This window comes from Drosophila busckii, chromosome 2L (genome assembly GCF_011750605.1).
Source record: "Drosophila busckii strain San Diego stock center, stock number 13000-0081.31 chromosome 2L, ASM1175060v1, whole genome shotgun sequence".
Lineage (NCBI taxonomy): Eukaryota > Metazoa > Arthropoda > Insecta > Diptera > Drosophilidae > Drosophila > Drosophila busckii.
The window spans coordinates 17970091-17994132 of NC_046604.1; the positions used below are offsets into that span (position 1 = coordinate 17970091).

Genomic DNA, 24042 nt, shown 5'->3' on the forward strand with positions numbered 1-24042 from the left:
TGGGTCTGTGGAAGGAATATTGTTAACCGACTGCAAAATAAATACAAAAACTTTTAATGTTGCTCGCCGCCCCCGCAGCCCGCACGCCGCAGCAAAGTGTTGAAAAATGTTCACACACATGCACACAGCAAGTTCAAAACATTTGATACACACACACACACAAACACAGAGACAGACACACACATATAGAGCAAGCTAACCGGACAGACATTGAACGTCTTCGGACTCATTGCCACTTGTAAAAGGCAACTACACACACATACATACACATACATACGTGTGTGTGTGTCTCACACTCTTGGCTACATCTACATATACAAAACGTGCCACACACACACACACACACACACACACATGTGTCTGCTTGCTTAAGGACATATGCATGCGTACCCTCAACCCCCATCAACTGTTTGCTGCTTCTTCTTCTTCTTCTTCTGCTCGCCCATAACTCATCTATCAATTTTCACGTACTTGCCGCACAGTTGGCTCTGCTTGAGTTTTGTATTTTATCTGTGTCTGTGTGAAGTTTTTCTCTTCGGGTTTTGGCTTAAGCTTGTTGAAATACTAACTGCAAATTTGTCTAAGTCTTTGAATATAAATTTATAGCTATTTTTTCTTATTTGCTACAGAGCCATTGAAAATTAGCTACAAATTTTTCGTAGCTAAGTTTTGCATTAATTAAAATTTGCTATTGAGCATTTTCTTGCTTTTATAGCTTCTAATCGAAGTATCGATAACTATTGTAATAACTAAGTAAACTGTTTAGTTTGACAATTATAATTTATTTTAATTATTTTAATTATTATACATATATAAAGCATATCAAATCTATGTAAGAAATGTTCCTAAAAAAAATCTTTAACCAAATAATTTGATTCACTCATTTTTTTTTTGAAGGCCCTTTTCCCCCCCCCCCCCCTGGAAAAAAAAATTAAATTTAAAATAAAAAAAATATATATAATAATTATAGAACAATTATGTTACTCCATTGAGCAGCTCTAAAAACGTTAAAGTTGAAATATATATGAAAAGAAATATAGAATCAATTTGAACTATATGTAAAAAGATAATACGATGCAAACTTTCGCTAAGTATTAATTTATTATTCATATTTATTTACTCATTTTGCGCGCTATAAAATATTTAAAAATAATTTAAAAAAATATTAAAAATATGTTAAAAAAATTAATATGCAAATGCCAACTATCTGCTACAAAAACTTGTTATTAGTTTGTTTTTATTCTCACTTTAAGTTCAACAGACTCAATTAAAATATAACAAAAAATTTAATAAGTTGTCGCTTGGAAAAAATTGTAAGCACATTTAGCTAAAAAAATTAAATTTAATGCTAAATTCTGCAACAAAAATTTTTTATAACCTCACAATTTTATTTGTGCTTTTTGAGCGCTAAAATATTTCATTTCTTAAACTTTTCCTAAGCTTTAAATTATTAAATTAAGTTGTTTTAAAAAAATGTAGCATTTATTAATCGAAATCGAATCGAATTTAATCGAAAACTAAAGCGACGAATTTTGCATAGTAATAATTTATTTTTTTGAACTTAATTTCTGCATACGCAAACTTTAGAGCAGACAATGGAACTGTCTCAAGGTAAACTTTCTTCTCTGTTCTCATATGTTGCTTTAAATTTTTAAATTACAATTTATAGATAGAAATTAAACTAATGTAAATTTCAAAACACAAAGCAAAATAAACTATAAACGCAACTACTCAATTTATGCAACACTAACCCTTTTCAGTAGCCAAAGATTTAGACACTGTGCAAAGGGCTGAGGCAGGGGGTGTGGCAAGGGCTGCTACTTTTTGGGCATGCTGTGTACTTAAAGTTTGCACACACACATAGACACACACACACATACGTAGTCAGAAAGACCAATACAACAAACTGTGGCAACAATGAGAGCTGACAGGCCAACCCCCAACCCCCCACCCAAAACACAAGCAAGCAAAATGTCATTCTATGTTGGCGGTCATTAGAACGGAGTTTGGCGAGAGCACAGCGCCTTGGGTTTCCGCACAAAGTCAACCCCTTACCCAAGCACAAACAGACGGACGGACGGACGAACGGACAGACTCAGACTCAGACTCAGGACTCTGCAGCTTTTGCGTTCTCAAGATTATCTGCTTTACTTTTGGTGGCAAGAACTTCGGTGGCCAAAGCTATATACGACGGTTCTGCATGAAGTATTTACTCTTTTTGCCAAGCACACACACACACACACATACAGCTACATGTATGTGCATATTAACTTGTGCCTTTGTTTTTGTTGTTGCTTTTATTTTAACACGCCGCATGCAATGCCCAAAATACAAATACAACAAAAGGCGAGACACAAACGCTGTGTATATGTGTGTGTGTACGTGTGTGTGTGTGTGTGTGCTATTGATGCGGCTAGTTTGATGTATTACCCCAAAAAACGAAATGTCTGTATCGCTTATGCGGGGCCAACATGGAATAGAAATGGGCATTTTGGCATTTCGATTTAGTGGCTCACACACACACACACACTAATACATATATACACATAGAGGAGACAAACGATGATTACGCCATCGTTTGCTCTCATTCTGGCGCACAGGACACAAACGCCCCCCCCGTCCCCCTTCTAGCCACGCTCATGCTCTTGGCCTGGCCCTCTTGCTCATGCGGGCCTTTTTATGGGCATTTTGTATAATACATCATCGACAAACATGTTTGCAAAGTGTGTACGAATATTATATGGGAATATAACTTGTTGTTGTTGGTTGAGCAGTGGTGTGGCAAGGGGGGTTGTGGGGGCTTGGGCTGCGCAGCAAGAACAATTGCAAGGACATGTGCGATGGATGCTGACGTTGACGCCAATGGTGTCGCTAATGGGCATGGGTGTGTATGTGTGTGTGTGTGCGTGTTTGTGTGTGATGGGGTTGCCTGCTCTGAAACTTTTGCACGCCCCAAAATTGTATTTCGCTTTGAATTATTCCAAAATATACAGCAGCCGTCGCTGCCAGCTGCGCAGTCGGCAGCCGGCAGCATTGGGCAGCAGCAAAAAAAACTTTTCTATGTATTAGTGTGCGTTACGTTTTAGTTTTTGGGGCGTACAGTTTTGTGAATTTGAATTAAATGTACATAGTTTTAGATTGCGTAATTCATTAGTACAGTCAGAGCTCCACATTGCTAAATCCAAACGAACACACACACACACACACACACCCATACACACGGCAAATGATGAACGATGTGGTCGTATGTGGTTAGCGTTTAGAGTTTTTGGTAGCCAGGCTCTCTGCCTCTGCCCTCTCCCGCTGCCTCTGCCAGGGATTTGTTACATTCAAAGTTGCGCCTTACTTTATATAGCGGGCGGGGCGGGGCGGGTTGGGGCTGTGTGGTCGGGACATAGGGATTTCGCTTTTTTGGGCAGTGTGAGGCGTAACAGCAGCAAATAAGCATATACTAGTTTCCAGGCTTTGCCACTACACTGCGCAAAAAGAGTTTAAATATTTAATAAAAATTTTGTTTTGCATCATTTTACTTGAAAATAATACAATAAATATATTTCAAAGCCTATTTTAGCGCAAAGCAACGTAAAAAAAGAATTTTAAATGCAAAATAAATTTAAACTCTTTAAAAATATTTTATAAATATATATGTTAAGTTTATTTTGAGCTCAAAGAAATACTAAATAAATTTCAAATGTTTTTTTTTTAAGCTAATTTTAGCTCAAGAAATTTAAAAAAGAATTTTCATTATAAAATAAATTTAAAAATTTTTTTTCGCATAATAAATTTCAAAAATATTTTAAGAATATATTTTTTAGTCAATTTTAGCTCAAAGAAAATTAAAAAAATAATTTGAAATACTAAATAAATTTAAAATGCATAATAAACTCTTTAAAAATATTTCAAAAATATATTTTAGAGCTAATTTTAGCTCAAAGGAATTTAAATAGAATTTTAAGTACTTAATAAATTAAAAATGTTATTTTTAGCATAAAAACTATAAAAATATTTCAAAAAGATAGATATTAAACACAAAGCTATTTAAAAAGAATTTAAAATACTAAATAAATTTAAAGTGCTTTTTATTTTGCATTATAAACTCTTTAAAAATAGTTCAAAATATATTTTCAAGCCAAAGATAGTGAAAATGTTTTTATTTACATAATCAACACTAAAAATATTTCAAAAATATATTTTAAAGCCAATGTCAGCTCAAATTTGTCTTTAAAAGTACTTTAAAAAAGAAATTTTTAAAGTATCTATAAAAAATTACAATTAAATTTTTTCTATTGCAATTTAAAGCTTTAAAAAATCATTCAAATATTTTGTTTTCCATTTGAAAGTTTTAAAATCTTTTAAAAATATTAGCTTGATTTTTGTACGAACATTTTAATTACTTGCAGCTCTTTTATTGAAATTAAAATTTTTAAAACTGTTGAGAATTGCTTTAGAATTAAATTAAATTTTATATTGAAAGATTTATAAGCTACAGTCTTAATTAAAACATTTTATAGACTAATTTTAATGCAAAGTTTAAAATTCCTTGATTTAACTTTTAAGATTTTCATTTAAATTTAAATGCTTGTGCTAATGTATGTTTTTCATCTAATTTCAGACATCTCTTATGCATTTTTAATGGTAAGTTGCTTAGTTTATATTTATATTTATTTTAAAATACATTTGCTTATAACAAAAATGTTAAAAAACTTCGCTGTAATAAACTGAAATGTGCACAACTTAATTAAAAGTCAATGAGTATGCAAATTTGGCGCAGTGTAGCTGATCCCTTATGCTTATAAATCGAATGCCTAGCACAAGCTCAAGCTGAAGCTGAAGCTGCGCAGCCAACGTCTAAGGCAGACCAGTTGGGATCTATGCCACACACACACATAAGAAAAGCGCAGGTGGGAGGTGGGGGGGCAAAGATAAGGCAAGGCACACTATTGAGTGTAAGTGTGTGTGTGTGAGTAAAAGATGAATTGCTATACAACTGTGTGTGATGGGGTGGGCAGGTGGGTGGTGGCTGGTGGGTCGACACTTGCGTCGCACTATTTACGCTACAATTTATTACTTTATGAGAGAAGCGAGAAACTAAACTCGTCGTTTGTAGTTTTGGACGCTCGTCGTGCCAACGCATCGAGTGGGTCGAGGCTTTTGTTTACGGACCAGCGATTGTATTTAACTTGCCCATAAGGGGGGGTTGGGTGGATGGGTGAATGAAATGCGATGGTAATGAATGTATGAATTTAGAACGCAAACTGTAAAACCCGTCGAGACAGTTTTGGGCGTGGATAGTTTTTTGAGCGCCCACTATCAGCAGCTGCTGTGCACAGTCCACAGAGGGGGGTGGGGCGCAGGAAATGAGCAGAGGAAGTTTTAGTTTCATATACACTTTGGGTTGCTTATTTTTGGGAGTCACTGTAGCGGTTGTGAGGCGCACTGGCTGCTGCTCTATTGCTGTCTCGCTTTAGCCTGCGTTAAGCTGCATGCTTGTGTGTGTGTGTGTGTGTGAGTTAGAAAGTTTGAATTGTATTGAAATTGTATTTTGTTAAAATTCATGTTGGTTATTGCGCTTGTTGTTGTTGTTTTTGTTTAGACAGCTCTGGCCAACCATTTTGTCGGCCTCTCTCGCTTTAACTGCCTGTGTGTCTATGTGTGTGTGTGTGCATGTAACTGAGCGTATGAGTAATTTTATTTTACTCTCAGCTATTTTCTATGTTTTATTTTGTTGCTGCTGCTGCTGCTGCCAACTGAAACTAAAAACTCTTTTTGCACATATTTTCATTTCATGGCTGGCTGTGTTTAGAATTTTCCCAACCTGTACATAAACTGCTGTTTGTCTGTCTGTGTGAGCAGCTTAAAATAAATCGCACAACAAAAATAAATATACAGCAACAATAAATCAATAATACCATTGCCAAAATTTCTTTTTAGCAATCTATCATATATATATATTTATATATTTTATCTATGCTAGTTTAGTTAGTGTAAACAAATTTGCTACAATTATTTGTTGACAAATTATAAAACAATGCAAAAGAAATATTTAATGCACAAAATAAAACAAATGCTGCTGCTAAAAATATTTTGATAAAAATAATAAACACAAGTTTAACTTTGTAGCTAACATTTGAATTGAATTTAAATGCAATTATATTTTTTAAAGCAGCCAAAATGTTGTTTATAATATTAAATTTAATACAAGCTAATTTTCTAACATTTTTGTCGCTTTGCATAAATTTCAAATGCGTTTCTAAATTAATTTTAAAAATTGCTTTATTGCCAGCATAATTTTTCAGCAGTTTTGCTATTAATAAAATTGTTTTGCTTTAGAAATATATGCATATACATCATCATTTTAAAAAATTATTATTTTAGTGCTTAAGAAATTTTAGTTTTAGTTAAATTTTTAGACTGCCTAGCACTTGAAAATATATTTAAATGCATGTGCTTTTTTTTTTTAAATTTAAATGCTATCAAAATATGAAACATATTCTTTATTGTATTCTATATTAATAGTTTTTGCAAAGAAAATAAACTAACATTTTTATTAATTAATTTTTAGTTTTTGCCATAAATCTGTACAAATTTGTAGCTAATTTTTAAAAGCGCCTAACAGCTAAAAATATATTTAAATGCATGTGCTTGACTTAAAAATGTTTTAAAGCTGCCAAAATATGTAACATATTTTTTATTTTATTGCATATAAATTAAGTTTTTCCAAAGCAAATATTTTATAATATTACGCAGACATTTTAAACAAATAATTTTTAGCGTTTGCTATAAAAGTAAATTTTTAAAAGCGCCTAACAGCTGAAAATATTTTTAAATGCATTTGTATATGATTGAAAAATGTTTATAAGCTGCCAAAATATTTTATATATTTTTTATTTTATTAACAAACTTGTCACATAAGATTTTTCAAATAATTTTTAGGCTTTGCCTTAAATCTATTGCGACTCAGGAACTTTTAAAAGAGTCTAGCATACGAAAATATATTTAAATGTATATGTGTTTGATTTAAAAATGTTTTATAGCTGTCAAAATATTTTATATATTTTTATTTTATTACTAAACATTACCCAAACATTTTTTCAAATAATTTTACTACAATTCTGTTGCAAGCTTAATTTGTAGCTAAATTTTAAATGTATTTCTATATTTTTTTTAAAGTCTTTATATTTTTTAAATATTTATTATAAATAAGCAGCATAGCTGCTCATAAATTTGCGGCGCTATGCGTAATATAAACATAAATATTTTATAATAAGCCAAGCGCTTTATTAGCTTAAGTAGCGCGCGCTCGCTCTCACTCTAACGCGCTCTCACTCACACTAGCAGCTCAACAAATCAAAAAATTCTAACACATAATTTGCACAATGTTACGCTGAAGTCCAGGGGCTGGTCAAGTGCGCCAACAGGGCTGAAAGCAAGCCGCAAATATATCATCGACACACATCAATACACACACACATACGCACACTAATACATGTATGCATAACGCAGCATTCGATCGCACAAATTGCTCATTGCTGAGGAAATATTTGCCATAAATTTAGTTTATGGCGTTGGCTGTTGGCACTGGGCGCTTCAACTGACAAACAGCGTGTGTGAGAGAGAGAGAGAGAGACAGCATTAGAGTGTGTGAGCGAGTGCGTGTGTGGGCGCTTGTCAATGCTTGAATTATATGCGTATGTGCGTGAATACTTGGGAAATATTAAAATGCAGCGCCCAAGCTCAACCCGCTGCTCACTCTACAGCTGCTGCGTGGTCAGTTGTGTGTGTGTGTGTGTGTAACATTTGGTTTATTGATGTAATATCCTACAATTATTATGAATATTTGGCGCATTCCGGCGCATTTGAGTTAACATTAAAGGGGTTACTGCCGCTGCTTAATTAACTGACCTCCTGCTCTTTTCTTTACTGAACGCAGCCAAACTTGCGCTGAAGCTGTCAACTAAGCAAGCTCTTGGCCCTAAAGCAAATGAAATGCAAACACAGTCAAGCGTATGCCACATGTTCATGTGTGTGTGTGTGTGTGTGTGTGTGTGTGTGCGAGTTGCGTATTTCAACACGCTGCTGAGTAAAACGAACTCAAGATACAAACCCAAGCTAAAGTAAAAGTCTGTGTGGGCGTTGGGGCTGGGGGGTTGGGCAACTACTTTCGCATGTGCGGCAATAATTCATCCATTAAAAGGGATATCAATGCGTCAGGCTGTGAGCAGGACGAGGGCAGGACAGTACAGCGACTGAGGCTAAGGCAACGGGGTCAAATGAAAAAGGCTGTAAGCAAGAAGAAGCAGCAGCGGCAGTCGCTTCAGTTACCGTGCAGCTTCCGTTTGAAAACCGCACGCACACACACACACACACAAACATACAGACAGAAAAAAGTTTAAGTTAAATTTAAACATTCAGCTTGTGCTTTATATCAAATGCTGCAGTTGCACTTAAACCAAAATATATAATATTTGAAATTCAATTCTCAAGTTTCAAAATTAAATATTTAAGCTTTAGCTGCTAATGTACATTGTACAATATTTAAATATAAATGCGACGTCTATAAAAAAGCACATTTCAATAAAAATGCGTTAATTTAAAAAAAAAATATTAAAAAATGTAGCAATCTCTTTATATGAAATTAAATTTAAACTTTTGCTAATAATAAAAAAAATTGTAAAAATTATTACAACTATTTTTATATATTAAAAATATATTTAAGCTAGTCTGGCTAACATTTTTATTCAAGTTCTTTTAGCTATTAAAATAAACTAACAAAAATGCTTAACTATTGAAAAATATATAATAAAAATTAAATTTAATCTAGTATGAAAAAAATTCTAAAAAATTGCTGCAATTATTTTTTATATACTAAAAATAAATTTATTCTAGTCTGGCTAACATTTTTATTAGATTTCTTTTAGCTATTACTAACAAACAATGCTTAACTATTTCTATATAAAAATGCAAACTATGTCTTAATAAAAAAAAAAAATTAAATTTTTACTAATAATGAAAAATAAATTTAATCTTTATTAATTAAAATTGAATGTTTGCTAATAATAAAAGTTAAATTTAATCTTTTTCTAATAATGAAAAAATTGTAAAAAATTATTGCAAGTATTTTGTATACCAAAAATAAATTTAAGCTAATCTGGCTAAGATTTTTATTAAAATAATTTTAGCTGTTAGATAAAATGAGCTTAACTATTTGTATAAAAAAAATGTCTTTATTAGCATTTTCACTATTTAAAAAAGTTAAATTTAATATTTAGCTAGCAATAAAAATTGTTGTTAATATTTTTAAATTTAAAAAGTCAAACTAAGCTTAGCTGACAGACATTTGAATTAAAAATCTCAGTAAGTTATACTATAAAATTACTAAAATTCATTCAACACAAAACTTTATTACGCATAAATGCTTAACTTAACTTAATTAAATTTATTATTAAGCTATTTGCTTTACTAGATACTTTTCTCTCAGTGTTTTTATACAAGCTGGTAATACAATCGCCAAAAACTTGAAGGTTGTGTATGCATGTGTGGAGTTTGAGTTTGGCTATCAATGGGTTTTGTAGCATGCCACACACACACACATAGACACACACATACATACAGTTATACATATGATAAGCACAGAAATTTTGTTTGCACGCTCGTTGTTGCTCTCTCTCTCTCTCTCGCTCACTCGCTTGAAAGCAAAGAAGCAAGCGAAGACATTCAGCGTGCCACATCAAATGGACACACACACACACATACGTACATGACACACACACACACAGCTATACATAAGCCTGGCACACTTACACTTGGACCTGGCAGCATCCATATGGATTTATGTAAATTCTATGCCCAAAAAGTGACCTTTTTCCAAGCGGCCTAGCACAGGCTAAGGCTAAAGTGGGTTGTGGGTGGTGGGTGGTTGGCAAGGTAAGGGTATGTGTCTTTGACTTTTGTAATATTTTGTAGAAAATAAATTCACATTTGAAACGGATTCGTATGCGCATACGTCTGACAAAAAGCGAAGCGAAAACCTTAAGCATAACAACGACACGTACATATGTATTAGTATGCGTGTGTGTGTGTGCCTGTGTGTGTGTGTGTGTGTATGCTGAAGACCACTTGAATTTAAAATACGACGTGGCAAAAAGGGCTGAAGCGACAACAAATAGTTTTCAAAAGTTTTGCATTTCGGCCTGGGCTTTGTGTCTATAAATGTCTGTGTAGTTAGCTGTGTGTGTGTGTGCCTGTGCCTGTGTGTGTGTGTGTGCTAAGCTCAAGTAGCACAACAAACAAGCAGCAGCAGCAACTACAACAAAATTTTGTTTAAATTTAATGTATTTTCCATAGCAAACACTTCAGCTCACACACACACACACAGACACGAACCTTCTGCATAATAATAATACATAATAATAATGTTTTTACATTTGGCAGTAACTGTGTGTGCAAAACAATTTCACAGCAGCACTAAGTTCGAAATTTTTCAAGTGCTGCAGCTCAAGCTGCCCAACCAACCCCACTACACACACACATACATATATATGTATTGAGGTTTATCCCATGCCTAGCTCTTGGCGCTAGCCATACAATGACATAATCCCTCATCTACATAAACATTAGAGCGAGAATTTAACTCAAAAGTTTTTAGTTTCGGTTTCGTTTTCGGTCCAGCCCCCCACCCACTGCCCATTTATATACACACACATGTGCATGTATTTGTTACCTTATGTATTATTATATACGTTTTGCTTATGTGTGCGTGTGTGCAGCAGCTGCGAGTTTTTCAAATTAATTTTGTTAGCTATTTTTATTTTTTAGCAATGGGCGTGGCCAACTATAGCAACTTTTTGACTACACAAAAGTTAGTCAAAGCAGCAGCAACAAAATTGCAGCACAAATTTGCTTGAAATTAGTTTCTTAAGCTAAAACATTCTTTAATTTTGGCTGCAGTAGCGTCTAAGGAATTTTGCTTGCAATTTAACAAAAATTGTGTTGCCTGCTTTGAGGCGCAGCGCTAGACCCAGCAGCAAAATAATAACAAACGGTCTTTTAAGTTTGAAAGCAAACAAAAATTATTTTAAAATTATTTTAAATCTAAAATACAGCGAAAGAACGGTTGCTAATTAATTAAAGTAAAACATGAAATATTTTAAGGTCTAAAGAAAATGTGCTAAAAACTTTTGCAAATTAATTAATGTATAACATAAAATATTTTGAAGGCGAATTTTTTGATAAATGAAATGCTACAACTTTTAAGAAGCGATAAAATTGATTTTTTTTGCTCATTTTATTTTATTTTTGAATGCTTTGAATCTTTACTCAAATTATTTTTATAACAAAATTGAGCCCAGAAGGTTAAGCATTAAGCAAATAGTTTATTTTATGTATCAAAAATTAAGCAAAAAATATATATATTAATATTAAAATATATATACTTCAGCAATGCAACAAACTGCTTAAAACAGCAATTTGTATTATATAAAAAAGCTTTGTGATAATTATTTTACTTTATTGCAAACAATTGCAAGCGTTGCTATTGCCAAATCGTTAAATAAAACTGGACGAGCAGTTGAAATGTATAAAGAATAACAGATGATGCTCAAACACACACACACGAGAGCAGCAGCAGCAGCAGCGCCACAACAATTACAGTTAGAGGCTATAGAGGATACAGTTACATTTGTATTTCATAGATACAGCTCCGAGCTGGCGCTGACTGTGGCGCTGTGGCTGTTGCAGAAACATGCGAGCGTCGCACGCACTGAAAATGTATTTCCAATCATTTTACTCATTATCCTGGCGAAAGTTTTACGCACAAACACACACACACACACACACACACATGCATGCATAAGAGTAAAAGAGAGCGCGATTGCGACTGAGTGGGGTTGGGTGCTGCTTCTTCTTCTTCGTTTGCAAGCGTGTTGGCGTTAATGGTTCTTGATGAAATGAAATAATGGGTGCGTTTATTCACGTAATGTATTTGTATTTGTTACAACAACAAGCAGCACACACACACACACACACACACACATATTTACAATAATAACACAGCTCGTAAAACGAATGAATAACTGTATGGAATGATTGAATGCCGCTTGGAATGAAAGCGGCGGCGCCCAAGCGACTTCGACGTCGACTGCGACGTCCTAACAAAACGCTTTTCGTTAGTTTTCATTATTTTCCGCATTTAAGCGTATTTATTCCGTTGTTAATCGAATTTATTAAATGCAAACACGCCAACATTTACTACCAAGCGAGTCCCTAAGCCACCCCCACCCCACTCTACTTTACTATTGTTGGCCAACACGCAAAGCAGCCGAGAACTGGGCGCGTTTTGTTTGGCCAGAAGCAAAAATAATGTTGCTTGCATGATTATTGCCGCCGTTGCTAATTTTATGCGCCTCCCTATGTCTTTATTTCTCTCTCTCTCACTCTCTCTGTCTCTTTTTTGTACAACTATTAAAATACTATTGTAGTGTCTTATAAATCTAAAAAATCTGTTTAATATGGCTTATTAAACGGCGCTTACATTTGTTATTTATAACAAACTATGTGGGCTTAATAGTTTTCTAAGTTCGCAATTTATAGTTTAAACTTGTATAGCAAATTGCTTTAAAATTAGAAAATTATATTAGCTAAATGCGTAAATATTTTAGCAACTGTCAATTTTATGGAAAAGTTGAGTTTACTATAAAAATTAATTGTTGTATGTTATAAAAATTTTTAAAAAATGTGTAAGATAAATATACAAATATTTTATTTATATATAAAAATTACATTATAAAGATTAGAGATGAGTTTATAAGAGCCGCAGTGTTTAGTATAAAAATTAATTTAGAGCTTGTTATAAAAATCTTTAAAAAATGTGTAAGCAAATTTCAAATATTTTATTTTTTGATTAGATTAGATTATGAGAGCCGCAGTGTTTACTAGAAAAATTATTTACAACTTTTAAGGCTTTAAAAAATGTATAATATTTTTATAAAAAAAATTATATTATTAGAGATTACAACCGTTTACTAAAAAAAATAATTTGGAGCGTGTAAATAAATTTCAAATATTTTTTAAGTATAAAATATATAAAAATAAAATATTTAATTAATACAATTCTTCTTAAATATTCTTCTTTAATATTATACAAAAAAAAATAATAAAAAAAAGTGTTGTATAATTTTATAAAACCCATTATTACAACAAACTTCACTTTTAAAAAATTTAATTTTATTTAAAGGTGGAAACTTTTTCTCAATGGCTCAAATATCCAAATATATTTGATAACTGGCATAAATTTTGGTATGTAAGCAATTTATTACAAAATATATATAATATAATAATTTAATATAATTCCATTTTTAGACAATTCAAAATCGCTTTTGTCTAGCAGCATAGCAAATATTTACTGTCTGTCCAACATATTTAATTGCAGCCATTTGTGCTTATCGCTGTATTTTTGATAAATTTTGAAATGCGCTTTGTTTTTAGTTGCACAAATATTTCAAAGCTGCTGGCAACTGAAGCGAAACGCATCAATTTGTTGGCCCAAACGAATAAAATAAAATTTCAATAGCAGAAGGGAGCAAAACAAAATGCAGCTGGCCAAGTGTGGCCAAGTGTGTGTGTGTGTGTGTACTAATACAAATGCAAACAGCGCAAAGAAACTTTGCGCATTAGTTGGACATAGCGCCAGTCGGTCCAGCCAAGTACAAATGCAGCTCCCCGCACTCTCTCTCTGCTCCCCCCAACGCTTTCGCTCAATTTCTTTTGCAACTATCTCGACGCTTTGTTTGAGCAACTGGCCTCATATGTCAATGATTTTTGCTTAGCCGGCGCCAGCTGCATTTTGCTGCTTTTTTGTGGGCGTTACCACTGACGCCTTGCACCTTGCCAACGGCTGTCGACAGATGGCGCTTGTAGGCCAGCAAAAAAGATAAAAACTAAAGCATAACTTAGCTTAGCTTAGCTTAGCTTAGCTCTTTTGACTAAGTTTGTTTGTTTTTAGTTTTGTTTATACGAGACACACACACATACGAACATATGTGTGTGTGTGTGTTGCACCTCCCCTTTGCTGTTATTATTTTGGCTGCCATTTATTTGGCTGTCAATGTTGCCTGTCCACCTACAAAAGTCCAAACCACCCCAAACCACCCACCCACTCAATACAGTTGTATCTACGTTTTTCCATTTTTTTTCTCTTGCTATCATTTTCATTTTAAAATGTTCACTGGCAACGCCTTTCAGAGGTCAGCGGCGGCAGCGCCTCCTACGCCTTGTTATGCGTCCTTTTCTTGCTCTCAACGTCGTCGCCGTACCGTCGCCTAGTCACTGTCAGCTGCTCTTAAGGGGGGTTGGCCACTTTATAAATGTTTCTGCAACGGGGATTTTTGCAAAGTAAACTTTTTGCTTTCTTTGTAGTTTTTTTTTGCTCTGCCCGCTGCTTATGCCAAACTGATTGCGAGTGTGTGACAATCCCGCACGAAGGATGCGAGCAGTTGGAGTTGGAGCATGTGAGGCAAATATATATTAAAATGCAAACCCAACTCATATTACTGCTGTGTAGGATACACACGTCTCAAGTTCTTGCGCACACATGTGCGCAATTTCCAAAGTCCGAGTTGGTTTTCGGCCATCGAAATAAATCGAATGCACAAAAAAGCAATAAAACGAAATAAAATCTAAATATGTATGTCCCTTTTTTTGTCTATCGAACTTATCATTTTTATCATTGCACAACAGCACAAAAACTTTATCCTTTTTTTGTTATATAGGCACGTTAATATTTTCAGTTGAAGTTAGCCCAAGTACGTTAAGCGTTGGCTGAATTTCTAAATAGACAGAGACACGAACGTGGCTTATTGAATGTTTATGCTTTATTAAATTTGATTTCTCGAGTCGAGCCAGAGCCACAGCTGCTGCTGCTGCTTCGAGACGTAGCAAACGTCAGTGGGCAAGCCAAACCAAACATTTGTTGCAATGATCTATGTGCGCTGAATATTAAATGGCTGCCAGCCCTGGAGCTTAGTAGTGTGAGTAGTGTCGCCTTTGGGCAGCAGCCTTTGTGTCCTTGTTGCCTATTATCATTTTAATGCGCGATAAATGCGACAACAGACGCTAGCAAAAGTGCGTGTAATGTGAGGAAATCGTATAAAAATTGTATACGGGGCGTATACTTATTCTCAACGATTTCTTGACTTTCATATACGTGCAACGATTCATATTTGTAACGGGTTTCGGTTTTTTTGCCATCAGCATGGTAATCATCATCATAATAATAGTAATAGTAATACCAATAATAATAATATTTTGTGTGCGTTAGACGAAACATTTGCACATACGTAAATGAACATTACGGTCCATTCCCAATGTGTTTATAATCGCCTGCTAAATGCGTATCGGACCCGTTCAGAAAGTTTAGTCTGTGTGTGTGCAGCTTAATGCGACACGTGGTTGTCACATATTTCTCTCTTTAGTTCGCAGCTTGGAGTTGAAGTTGGGGGGGCGAGCTTTGGGCTATAGTCCAAGTGGGTTATGCGCTAAATGATTGCCTCGTTTTGGACAAGTCGTTAGGCTGGTTGCTATGCGGGGCTGTCTTTAATTAGCTCAAAGCAGCAGTTTAAGCTACTTAAGTGTTATCGATACTATCGATAACTGCTGCAAAGTGCATGCAATTGTGCTAATTCAATTATCCAAGCACTTAATTTGACCTCTCATATTTATCAATAACATTTATCGAATTGTTGCTCAGCTGCAGTAGCTAATATGTTATCGTTACTATCGATAACTGCTTTATAGCTGCATGCAATTGTGCTAATTTAATTATTAAACTCTAATCCAAGCACTTAATTTGACTTCTCATATTTATCAATAACGTCTATCGATTTGTTGCTCAGCTGCAGTAGCTAATTTGTTATCGTTACTATCGATAACTTTTTCAATATGCATGCATTTGTGCTATTTTGCTATAATTTACACTTTTATGCTTTGACTTGTAATTTTCATCGATAACGTTAATCGCTTATCGAACTGTGAGTTTTGCTGCTGCATTTGAAAACATAAACTGCAACAACTACGAGTACTTAAAGTAATTAAATATACAAATGCAGTGTGTATGGTGTAGACAATAAACCGATAACAATTTTGTTTTACAACTAAGCTTACATATCGATAATTTTAAGCATAATTTTTGGGGTTCATTTTGGTTTTATAATAGTTTGGCCAATTGTTTTGTTTGTCGAATTTGTATAGCGCTATCGGTTTATCGATTCAATATCGATAGTTAGTTACACTATATATATAAAATAGTTATGTTTGAACGAGCTGCTTGCAAATCATACGCAAAATATCGATGTTCGATAAATCATACACAAGAGGCAAATACGAATACGCATTAATCGATAGCAAATGAGTAAACGATGAAGGACAAATTGCAAACTTACCAAAATCATTGCCAGTTAGACCCGATGGGCCAGGTAACAGACCAGGTATGCCCTGCAGTCCAAGGAATGCATTGGGAAAGGAGTGCGAACGATTATCCATGCCATCCAAGGTGCCATCGTGATGACCATCACCACGATCCGAAGGTTCCGTATCGCTGCTGTTCGAGTCTTCCCCAGCGCTTTGGCCGAGATCGTGTTTCTGTGCCAAACAGCAGAATGTAGCAAGGGAAGAGACAAGAGGGTTAAGGACCTACCTGATTGGCTTGTTGTCCATTGCTGTTCTCCAAAGCTTGTCCCAAGAGCGATTCACGCAACTCCAAGCTGCGATCGCGATCCTTGGAGGTGTCACGACTGCGATTGCGTGTCAATGGATGCTGTCCGGCAACGGGAAACTCACGATCGAGCAGCAGACGCTCGGGACTGATGCCATGCTGAGCACGGAACAAATCCGCGCTCTTGATGCGCTTCTGTGGCGGCGGCGTCAAGTGCGACTTGCGATTGCCCTCCAGCTCGCTCAGATCCCAATGATTGCTGGCCTGCAAATTGAATAGAGAGGGTGGTTCGATAAGTTTGCAGCTCAGTCTTGGGCTTGGCAATGTTTGCACATTACTTTGCTTGCATTTGCTTGTGAGTTGCTTACGGGCGACGCAGCTGAGGATGCCTTCAGCTCCTGTATGGCGGGCGTGCCGCTATTGCTGCTGCCACTGCTGCTCTGCAGCTGCTGCTGCTGCTGTGTCTGCAACTGGCTGTTGCTGTTGGCAGCGGCAGCAGCGGCAACCGCAGCGGTCAATGAATGGCGTGGCAGCTGCGGGGCGGCGGTTCGGCTGCACTGGACACAGGCATTGCCGCTGGTGTTTGTGGTGTGCTAAACGTTGAATTCTGACTGTGGTTGCTGCTGTTGTTACTGCTGTTGTTGTTGTTATTACTATTGTTGCTGCTGTTGTTGTTGTTGTGGCTGCTTTGAAGCGCTGTGGGCAAATAGCTGCTAATTTTATTGTGATTGCTGCTATCAGCATTGTTGTTATTGTTGCTATTGTTGTTGTTGTTGTGGCTCAAAGCAGCGGAAAGCGCCTTGGCATACGGATAGCCACCGTTAACATCCGCCAGGCCGCGTATCTGCAGCAGATGTGCGGTCTTCAGAAAGTCCGGCAACTGCTCATGACTGACGTTCACCTCGCCATTGTACATGAAGCTGCAATTGAAAAAAAATTCATTAAATAAAATAAAAGACAGTAGCGCTTGGCATATATTAAAAAAAATTTATTAAGCTCAAACAGCTGAAAAAACTAAGCTTTGAAAAAGTTGCTTAATTTTATTTAATATTTTAAATTGCATTCATAAAGGTTGTAACACTTTTTTTTTTATTTATATAGATAACTTCGCTATTAAAAATTATTTAACACAAAGTTTAGTTACAGTTTGCTAATTTAATTTAATTTAATTTGAATTCTATTACACAAATATTTTTATATATTTATGTTTGCAGCTTAACTAATTTTCAAGTTGCTAATAACGCACTAACGCCAACAATTTGCCTTTTAATTTTGTATTAAGTTGTTGAACATGAAAAAAAATGTCGAATTAATTTTAAAATTAAAAACATTTTAAAAAAGGCCTGGCTTAATTTTTAGGGTATTTTGCAACTATTTTAATTTGATTTCTTGAGTATGCAAAATATTTGAAATTAATTTTAAATTTAAAAAGATTTTAAAAAGAAACCCTTGCTACATTTTTAGGGAATTTTGCATAATAATTTTGATTGCATAATAATTTTGTATTAGCAAAAATACCACCAAAAATTAAATACAAATTTTAAAAGCGCCAATACTAGTATTGCTAAATTGCAAAAATGTCTCGTATTTTTTTATTATTTGTCAAAAACTTAGTTGAGTTTCTATCAATTTTCTTATTCACATTTGCTAAAAATTTTGTATTAGTAAAAATGCCAAAAAAAATTAAATACAAATTTTATTCCACAATTCCAAATTGCAAAATTTTCTCCTATTTTTATTATTATTTGTGCAAAACTGAAATGAATTTCTAACAATTTCTTATTAAAATTTGGGTATAATTTTGTATTAGTAAAAATGACAAATTTTAAAAGCGCTAATTACTATAAATTGCAAAAAAATCTAATTTATTTTATTATATGTGGGCAGCTTAGTTGAGTTTCTATAATTGCTAAAATGATTTAGCAAAGAATTTGCTAAGCCTTGAATAAATTCTTATTAAATAATTGATTGATTGATTGCATAAAAAATTTTGTATAAGTAAAAATGCCAAAAGATTAAATACAAATGTTAAAAGCGCTAATTATTCGCACTTGCAAAAATTTCTCATATTTATTTTATTGCTAGTTAGTTGAGTTTCTATTAATTTCTTATTAAAATTTACTAAGATTAGTCTTAGCCTTGATGAAACTTTGATTAAATAATTTGCAATTGTTTTGAAAAGTTTTTTTTTAATTGCGCGCTTACCTTAGCAAATTCTCGACGTCCTCGCAGCGCACGTCGCGCAATATGACAATGGGATGCTCGCAGGGATTGGCCTTGAGCAGTTTGCGAAAGTAGGGACTGCAGGCGCTGAGGACGACCTTGTGGGCGGTGAATGAGCGCTCATCGCAGGCGAGCGTCACATCAACGAAATCCTCCTCATCGCGCAGGTGACGAAACGAATTGAGTATCGAGCTTTGGAAATCATTCCACTTAAGCGCATAATGTTGTTGTTGTTGCTGTTGTTGTAGCGATTGCTGGGGTGGTGTTGCTGGTGAGAGCGCCGCGTTGGCGCCAGCAGCAGCTGTAGCGGTCGCAGCGGCTGCGGCAGCGGCAGCGGCCAATGTGTGGGAGGTCACCGGTGGCGGTGGCTCCATTTTGACCACGCCCGCGTTGTTATTCTCCGCCGTTTGCAGCTGAGTGGATTCGGTCATTTATGTGTGGCACAAACTTTTTATAGTCGATGCCCCAGATGCTGCTGCAGCTGCTCTCGCTCTCTATCTCTCTCACTCTATGTTTGTTAATGGACTTTTGTTGCTAATACGCTGCTTGGACTATGCCTATTGTTGTTTATTATGTGGCCTTTTGTTAAAAAAAACTGCGCAAATATTTACACTGCCAGAAAAAAATGCGCAAACTTTTGCTGCTGCTTTTTCCTTTCGGTTTGTGGGGGTGGTGGCGGCTAATTGGGCGTAGTTTGTGGCAATCTGCTGCGGCCTTTGTCCATTTTCACCGAACTTGGCGTAACCAAAGCATGGACGGAACGTTTTACTTGCAAGCGACAGAGCGTTAGCTAAAAAGAAAGAGACAGAGCGAAAAAAAATCACATGAGTTGGCGCACACAATTTCAGTTTCAATTGCCACTGCGTCAGCGGCAGGTGGCCTTACCCCCTCCCCCACCCCCTGCCAATCGCCACAGCTATTGGCATTGGTAAACCCATCATTAAATACTATTACCAATTATTCATACTTAAGCAGCAAGACGCTGGCGGCTCTGGCGGCTAGCGGCTGCTTCTTGCCCCACTCGGCGTATGTCTAATGGAATCATTAATTACGCGACCGAAGACCGGAGCACTGAGCTCCGCACCGAGCACCGAGCTGGCCACTTGTCGGGGGCATTAGACGCAAATCAATTTAATTTAACCGTTTACAAGCAGCGAACAATAAAAGCAGCAAACGCGTTCGTTTCTTTCTCTCTCTCCCTCTCTATGGCTCTTTCAATATTTTGGGTTTGAGTTACAAGCCTAAATAATTGTACAAGATCATTAGAAGCAGGCGTACTAGCCATAGATACACTGTCAGAAATTAAATTTATAGGCAAAATGCATTCAAAAATTATCTATTATAACTTTTGTTTTAAAGAAAAATTAAAAAAAATTTAATTTATATGCAATGCATTACAAATATTGATATTTAGAATTTTGTTTAAAAAAGAGTTAAAGAATTTTAAAAATATTTTAAAACTATTGTTATAGTTTTAAATACACTTCAAAAGTTAATTATACAAAAAAATTATACCAAAAATATAGAAAAAGTAAAAAACATTTAAATAAAGTAATTGCTATTTAAGTTTTTAATTTAAATTTAATAATTTATACAATTAAGCAAATTGTCTTGGTTTTTTTTAAAGCAATAAATTTAAAGACAATTTTATTTTATCTTAAAAAAAAAAATAAATTTTTGCTAAAAAAAAATACAAATTATATTTTTAAAATGTTGCATTTACAATTTATTTATTATTTTCATACTTTTTTGAACATTTATAAAACCATTTCGGGCATATAAATTTAAAATCAAAGCAATAAGAAAATATTATTGGTTTTTTTTAATTTTTAAAACGAAATAATTGCACAAAAACTTGATTGCTTTAGTCTAAAAAAATGTAATTTAATTTTTCTAGTTTGTCATTTACAATTTCTCCATTTATTCAAAAATGTTTTTTAATTTTGACTTAATTAAAGCATTTGAGCAATAAAATTCAAACTAAATTACTTAATACTATTCTAAATTCTTACTAAATTACTATTCTAAGCAATTGCGCACATTTTCTTTGAGTGTAGAGTCTTCTGTACTTATTGTAGCCATCTTCATTTAACACACACGAACCTCAAGCCAAACTGATCGATGTGCTGCCTTCAAAATATTTATAAACGCATTCATCTAATATACAAACGATTACATATTTGAGATCTGCTGCGATCCATGTAAGCGTAACGCCCAAAATAATGGAAGAGGCAGTGAGAAGAAAGAGCAGCAAAGAAGACAGGCGAAAAATAAGTAATCACAGAAGCCAAATGCATTAACTTTTTCGATTGCAATTGGCGCCTGCATTCATTTTTCATGCCCCCGACCACAACACAACAAAAAAGAAGAAGAAAAATTATATCCCATGAAAATTCCAACTGGAAATTTGTACACAGTTTTGTTTGTTTGTGGGTTTGGAGTTCCTGTTTCTGTTGCTGCTTCAAGGTTTTGAATTACGTGTTTACATCTTTGGAGTTTTTGGGTTTGTTTGATTAATGATATGACGCTTTAAATTCGATTATGAGCAGCACATAAGATGAGTACCCAAACTACTACTTGGTGGGTCATTTATAAGGCAGACACCTCGCTCAATTGAGAGAGAGAGATAAACTAAATTAGAATGCGCCAATTTAAAACAAATTTTATTTATTTTATTGATTAAGCAAACTATCAAATATATAAATAATATAGCCATGAGGGCGGCTTTATTTACAGCTCACCCCCTATCTACCCACGCCACTGGTTACGAGGTAAGTTGTGTATATATCTGTTACGCTTTACTGTTTGTTGTGCGCTAATTTATGAAGTAACCCAAAACAATTTCATCATAACACACTTGCCGACAATTATTTCGTTTATTGAACAAACATTCGCGTCGTATCGCATAAATTCGAAAGGGCAGCAATAATAGCAACAACAACAACAACAAATATATGAAGACGAAAAACAAAACAAAAATGCGATTCCGGTTGGTAACCAGAAAAATATGTAAATGCTAAAGGTACCGCCAAATAAAAAAAAAATAGGAAAATAGGAAAAACTTATTAAGCACACACATAAATAGAGTTGGCAGCAGTAACTGTACTTTCAAAGTGTGTGTGGGTGGCTGGGCGTGCAACGCAATTGCATTTGCTTATACTGACACGTACAACAGCAGAAAAAAAAATATATATATTGCAAAATATAAATGGCAGTGCGGATATCAAATCGCCTGTCTAAAACAAAACATATCAAAAAATTTGCGTGCAGTAACAAGAAGTTGAAATACGAGCACACCTAACATTGAATACGCTTTAATTTCTATATTAGAAGCATAACAAGCATTTTTAATGAATATGCAGCAGAAATTTTTTTTCATTTACACACAAAATTAATTATATACATAGCTAGTAATTAAACAAAAATTTATTTAAAATTTTAAAGTTGAATTAATTTAGAAATATTTCATATAAAAATTAAAAATTTGAAATTAAAATTTGTTTAATTTGATTTAAAAACATTTGCTATACAAATAAAAAAATAAATTAAAATTTGTTTGCCTTTAAGGAAATGTATTAAAATTTTAAAACATTTAAATAATCATTTTAAAATATAGCTAGAATTAAACCAAAATGTATTTAACATTTTCAAGTTGAAAAGAATTTGATTTAAAAATATTTGCTATAAAAATAAAAAATTTGATAGTAAAATTAATTTGTATTTAAGCAAATGTATTAAAATTTAAACTTTTAAATAATTATTTTAAAATATTTGAAATAATAATAATGCGTAATTAAACAAAAATTTATTTAAAATTTTTAAGTTGAAAAGAATTTGATATAGAAATATTTGATGAATAGCAATTTGATATAGAAATAATTGGAAATTCAAATTTATTTAAGGAAATGTATTGAAAACATTTAAATAATTATTTTAAAATATTGGAAATATTTAAAATAAAAATCTTTAAGTTTATTTTAGCAGAAAAAAGTAAATTATACATTTAAAAATATATATAATAACGAAAGAAACGTATTAAATATGCCAATTTGCAAAAATAATTATTTATTATTAATATTTTGAGTAAAACTATAATAAATGCGTTTTAAGGAACTCACTTTTTAATATTTCCACATATTATAGAGTATATATTGAAATGAAGTCACAGAGCCAAATAAACAGACACATATACTATATGTATATCTAATTGTAAGTTTATTTGTCTGTGTGCTGTGTGTGTGTGTGTTTATAATTGAAGGGTGGAGACTGTGAGAAAAAGGAGCACACAAAACGTAGCATAATAACAAATAAAATGTAAATGATAATAGTACGAGTAAATAAAAAAAAAGGCGAATTGCTAAACAAGAATATACAGAGAAATAAGCGACGCATAACCAATCATATGAGGGCTACGTACATCACACACACACATGGACATGCATAAATTTGTACGTGTGTGCGTAAGAAATTGTATCAAAATTATTATTGCTGTTGTTGTTGTTGTTGTTGTTTGGCAGGACTCGCTAGTCTAGCAACGTTTATGGGCAACTACTTTTATATTTTTGGGTAAACTGATACCGAGAGAGACCCACTGTGCAAACTCAACATGCTCATAAATGGGTGGGTGGATGATAATCATAATAACAGTAATAATGATAGCGTTTACCATTGCCATTTGAATAGTAAGTAGAATTTGAAGGCACAAGCGCGTTATGTTTAGTTAACGTTTATGATCGAGCATAAAGGCGAAATCATTTTTACTTTAGTAAATTGCAATTTCTTTGCACTTTATTGATTCAAATATTTTGATTTGTTGTTGATTGCTCGCAATGCATAAATAAAATTGATTAGAAAATGTCAAAATAAATCAACAGTCCCACCCAATCATTGTCAACGGGGGGGGCGGCGGCTACAACTAAAATGCAAGCAAATTAGTTAAAAACCAATTAAAATTGCTCATACGCCGCATAGGCCACAGCCAGCCCGCCCGCCCGCAAATTGTAAACAATTTGATAAGTAAATATATACGATGAGTATATAATGGCAGCCTCTATGTGGAAAATGTACGAAAAATTCAAATTAGAATGTCAATAAAATACGCTTTTAATGAAATA

At 34.0% G+C, this 24042-nt stretch overlaps 1 protein-coding gene across 1 annotated transcript in view; it reads right to left on the minus strand.

Moving 5' to 3' along the window:
• Window positions 1–24042, minus strand: part of LOC108607644 (protein abrupt) — a 51603-nt gene that overhangs the window by 8776 nt on the left and 18785 nt on the right. Inside the window, 5 exon segments of the mRNA XM_033294857.1 lie at window positions 16434–16632; window positions 16688–16969; window positions 17044–17250; window positions 17253–17625; window positions 18911–19718. Coding sequence (XP_033150748.1) covers window positions 16434–16632; window positions 16688–16969; window positions 17044–17250; window positions 17253–17625; window positions 18911–19359 — 1510 coding nt within the window. The 5' untranslated portion in view covers window positions 19360–19718.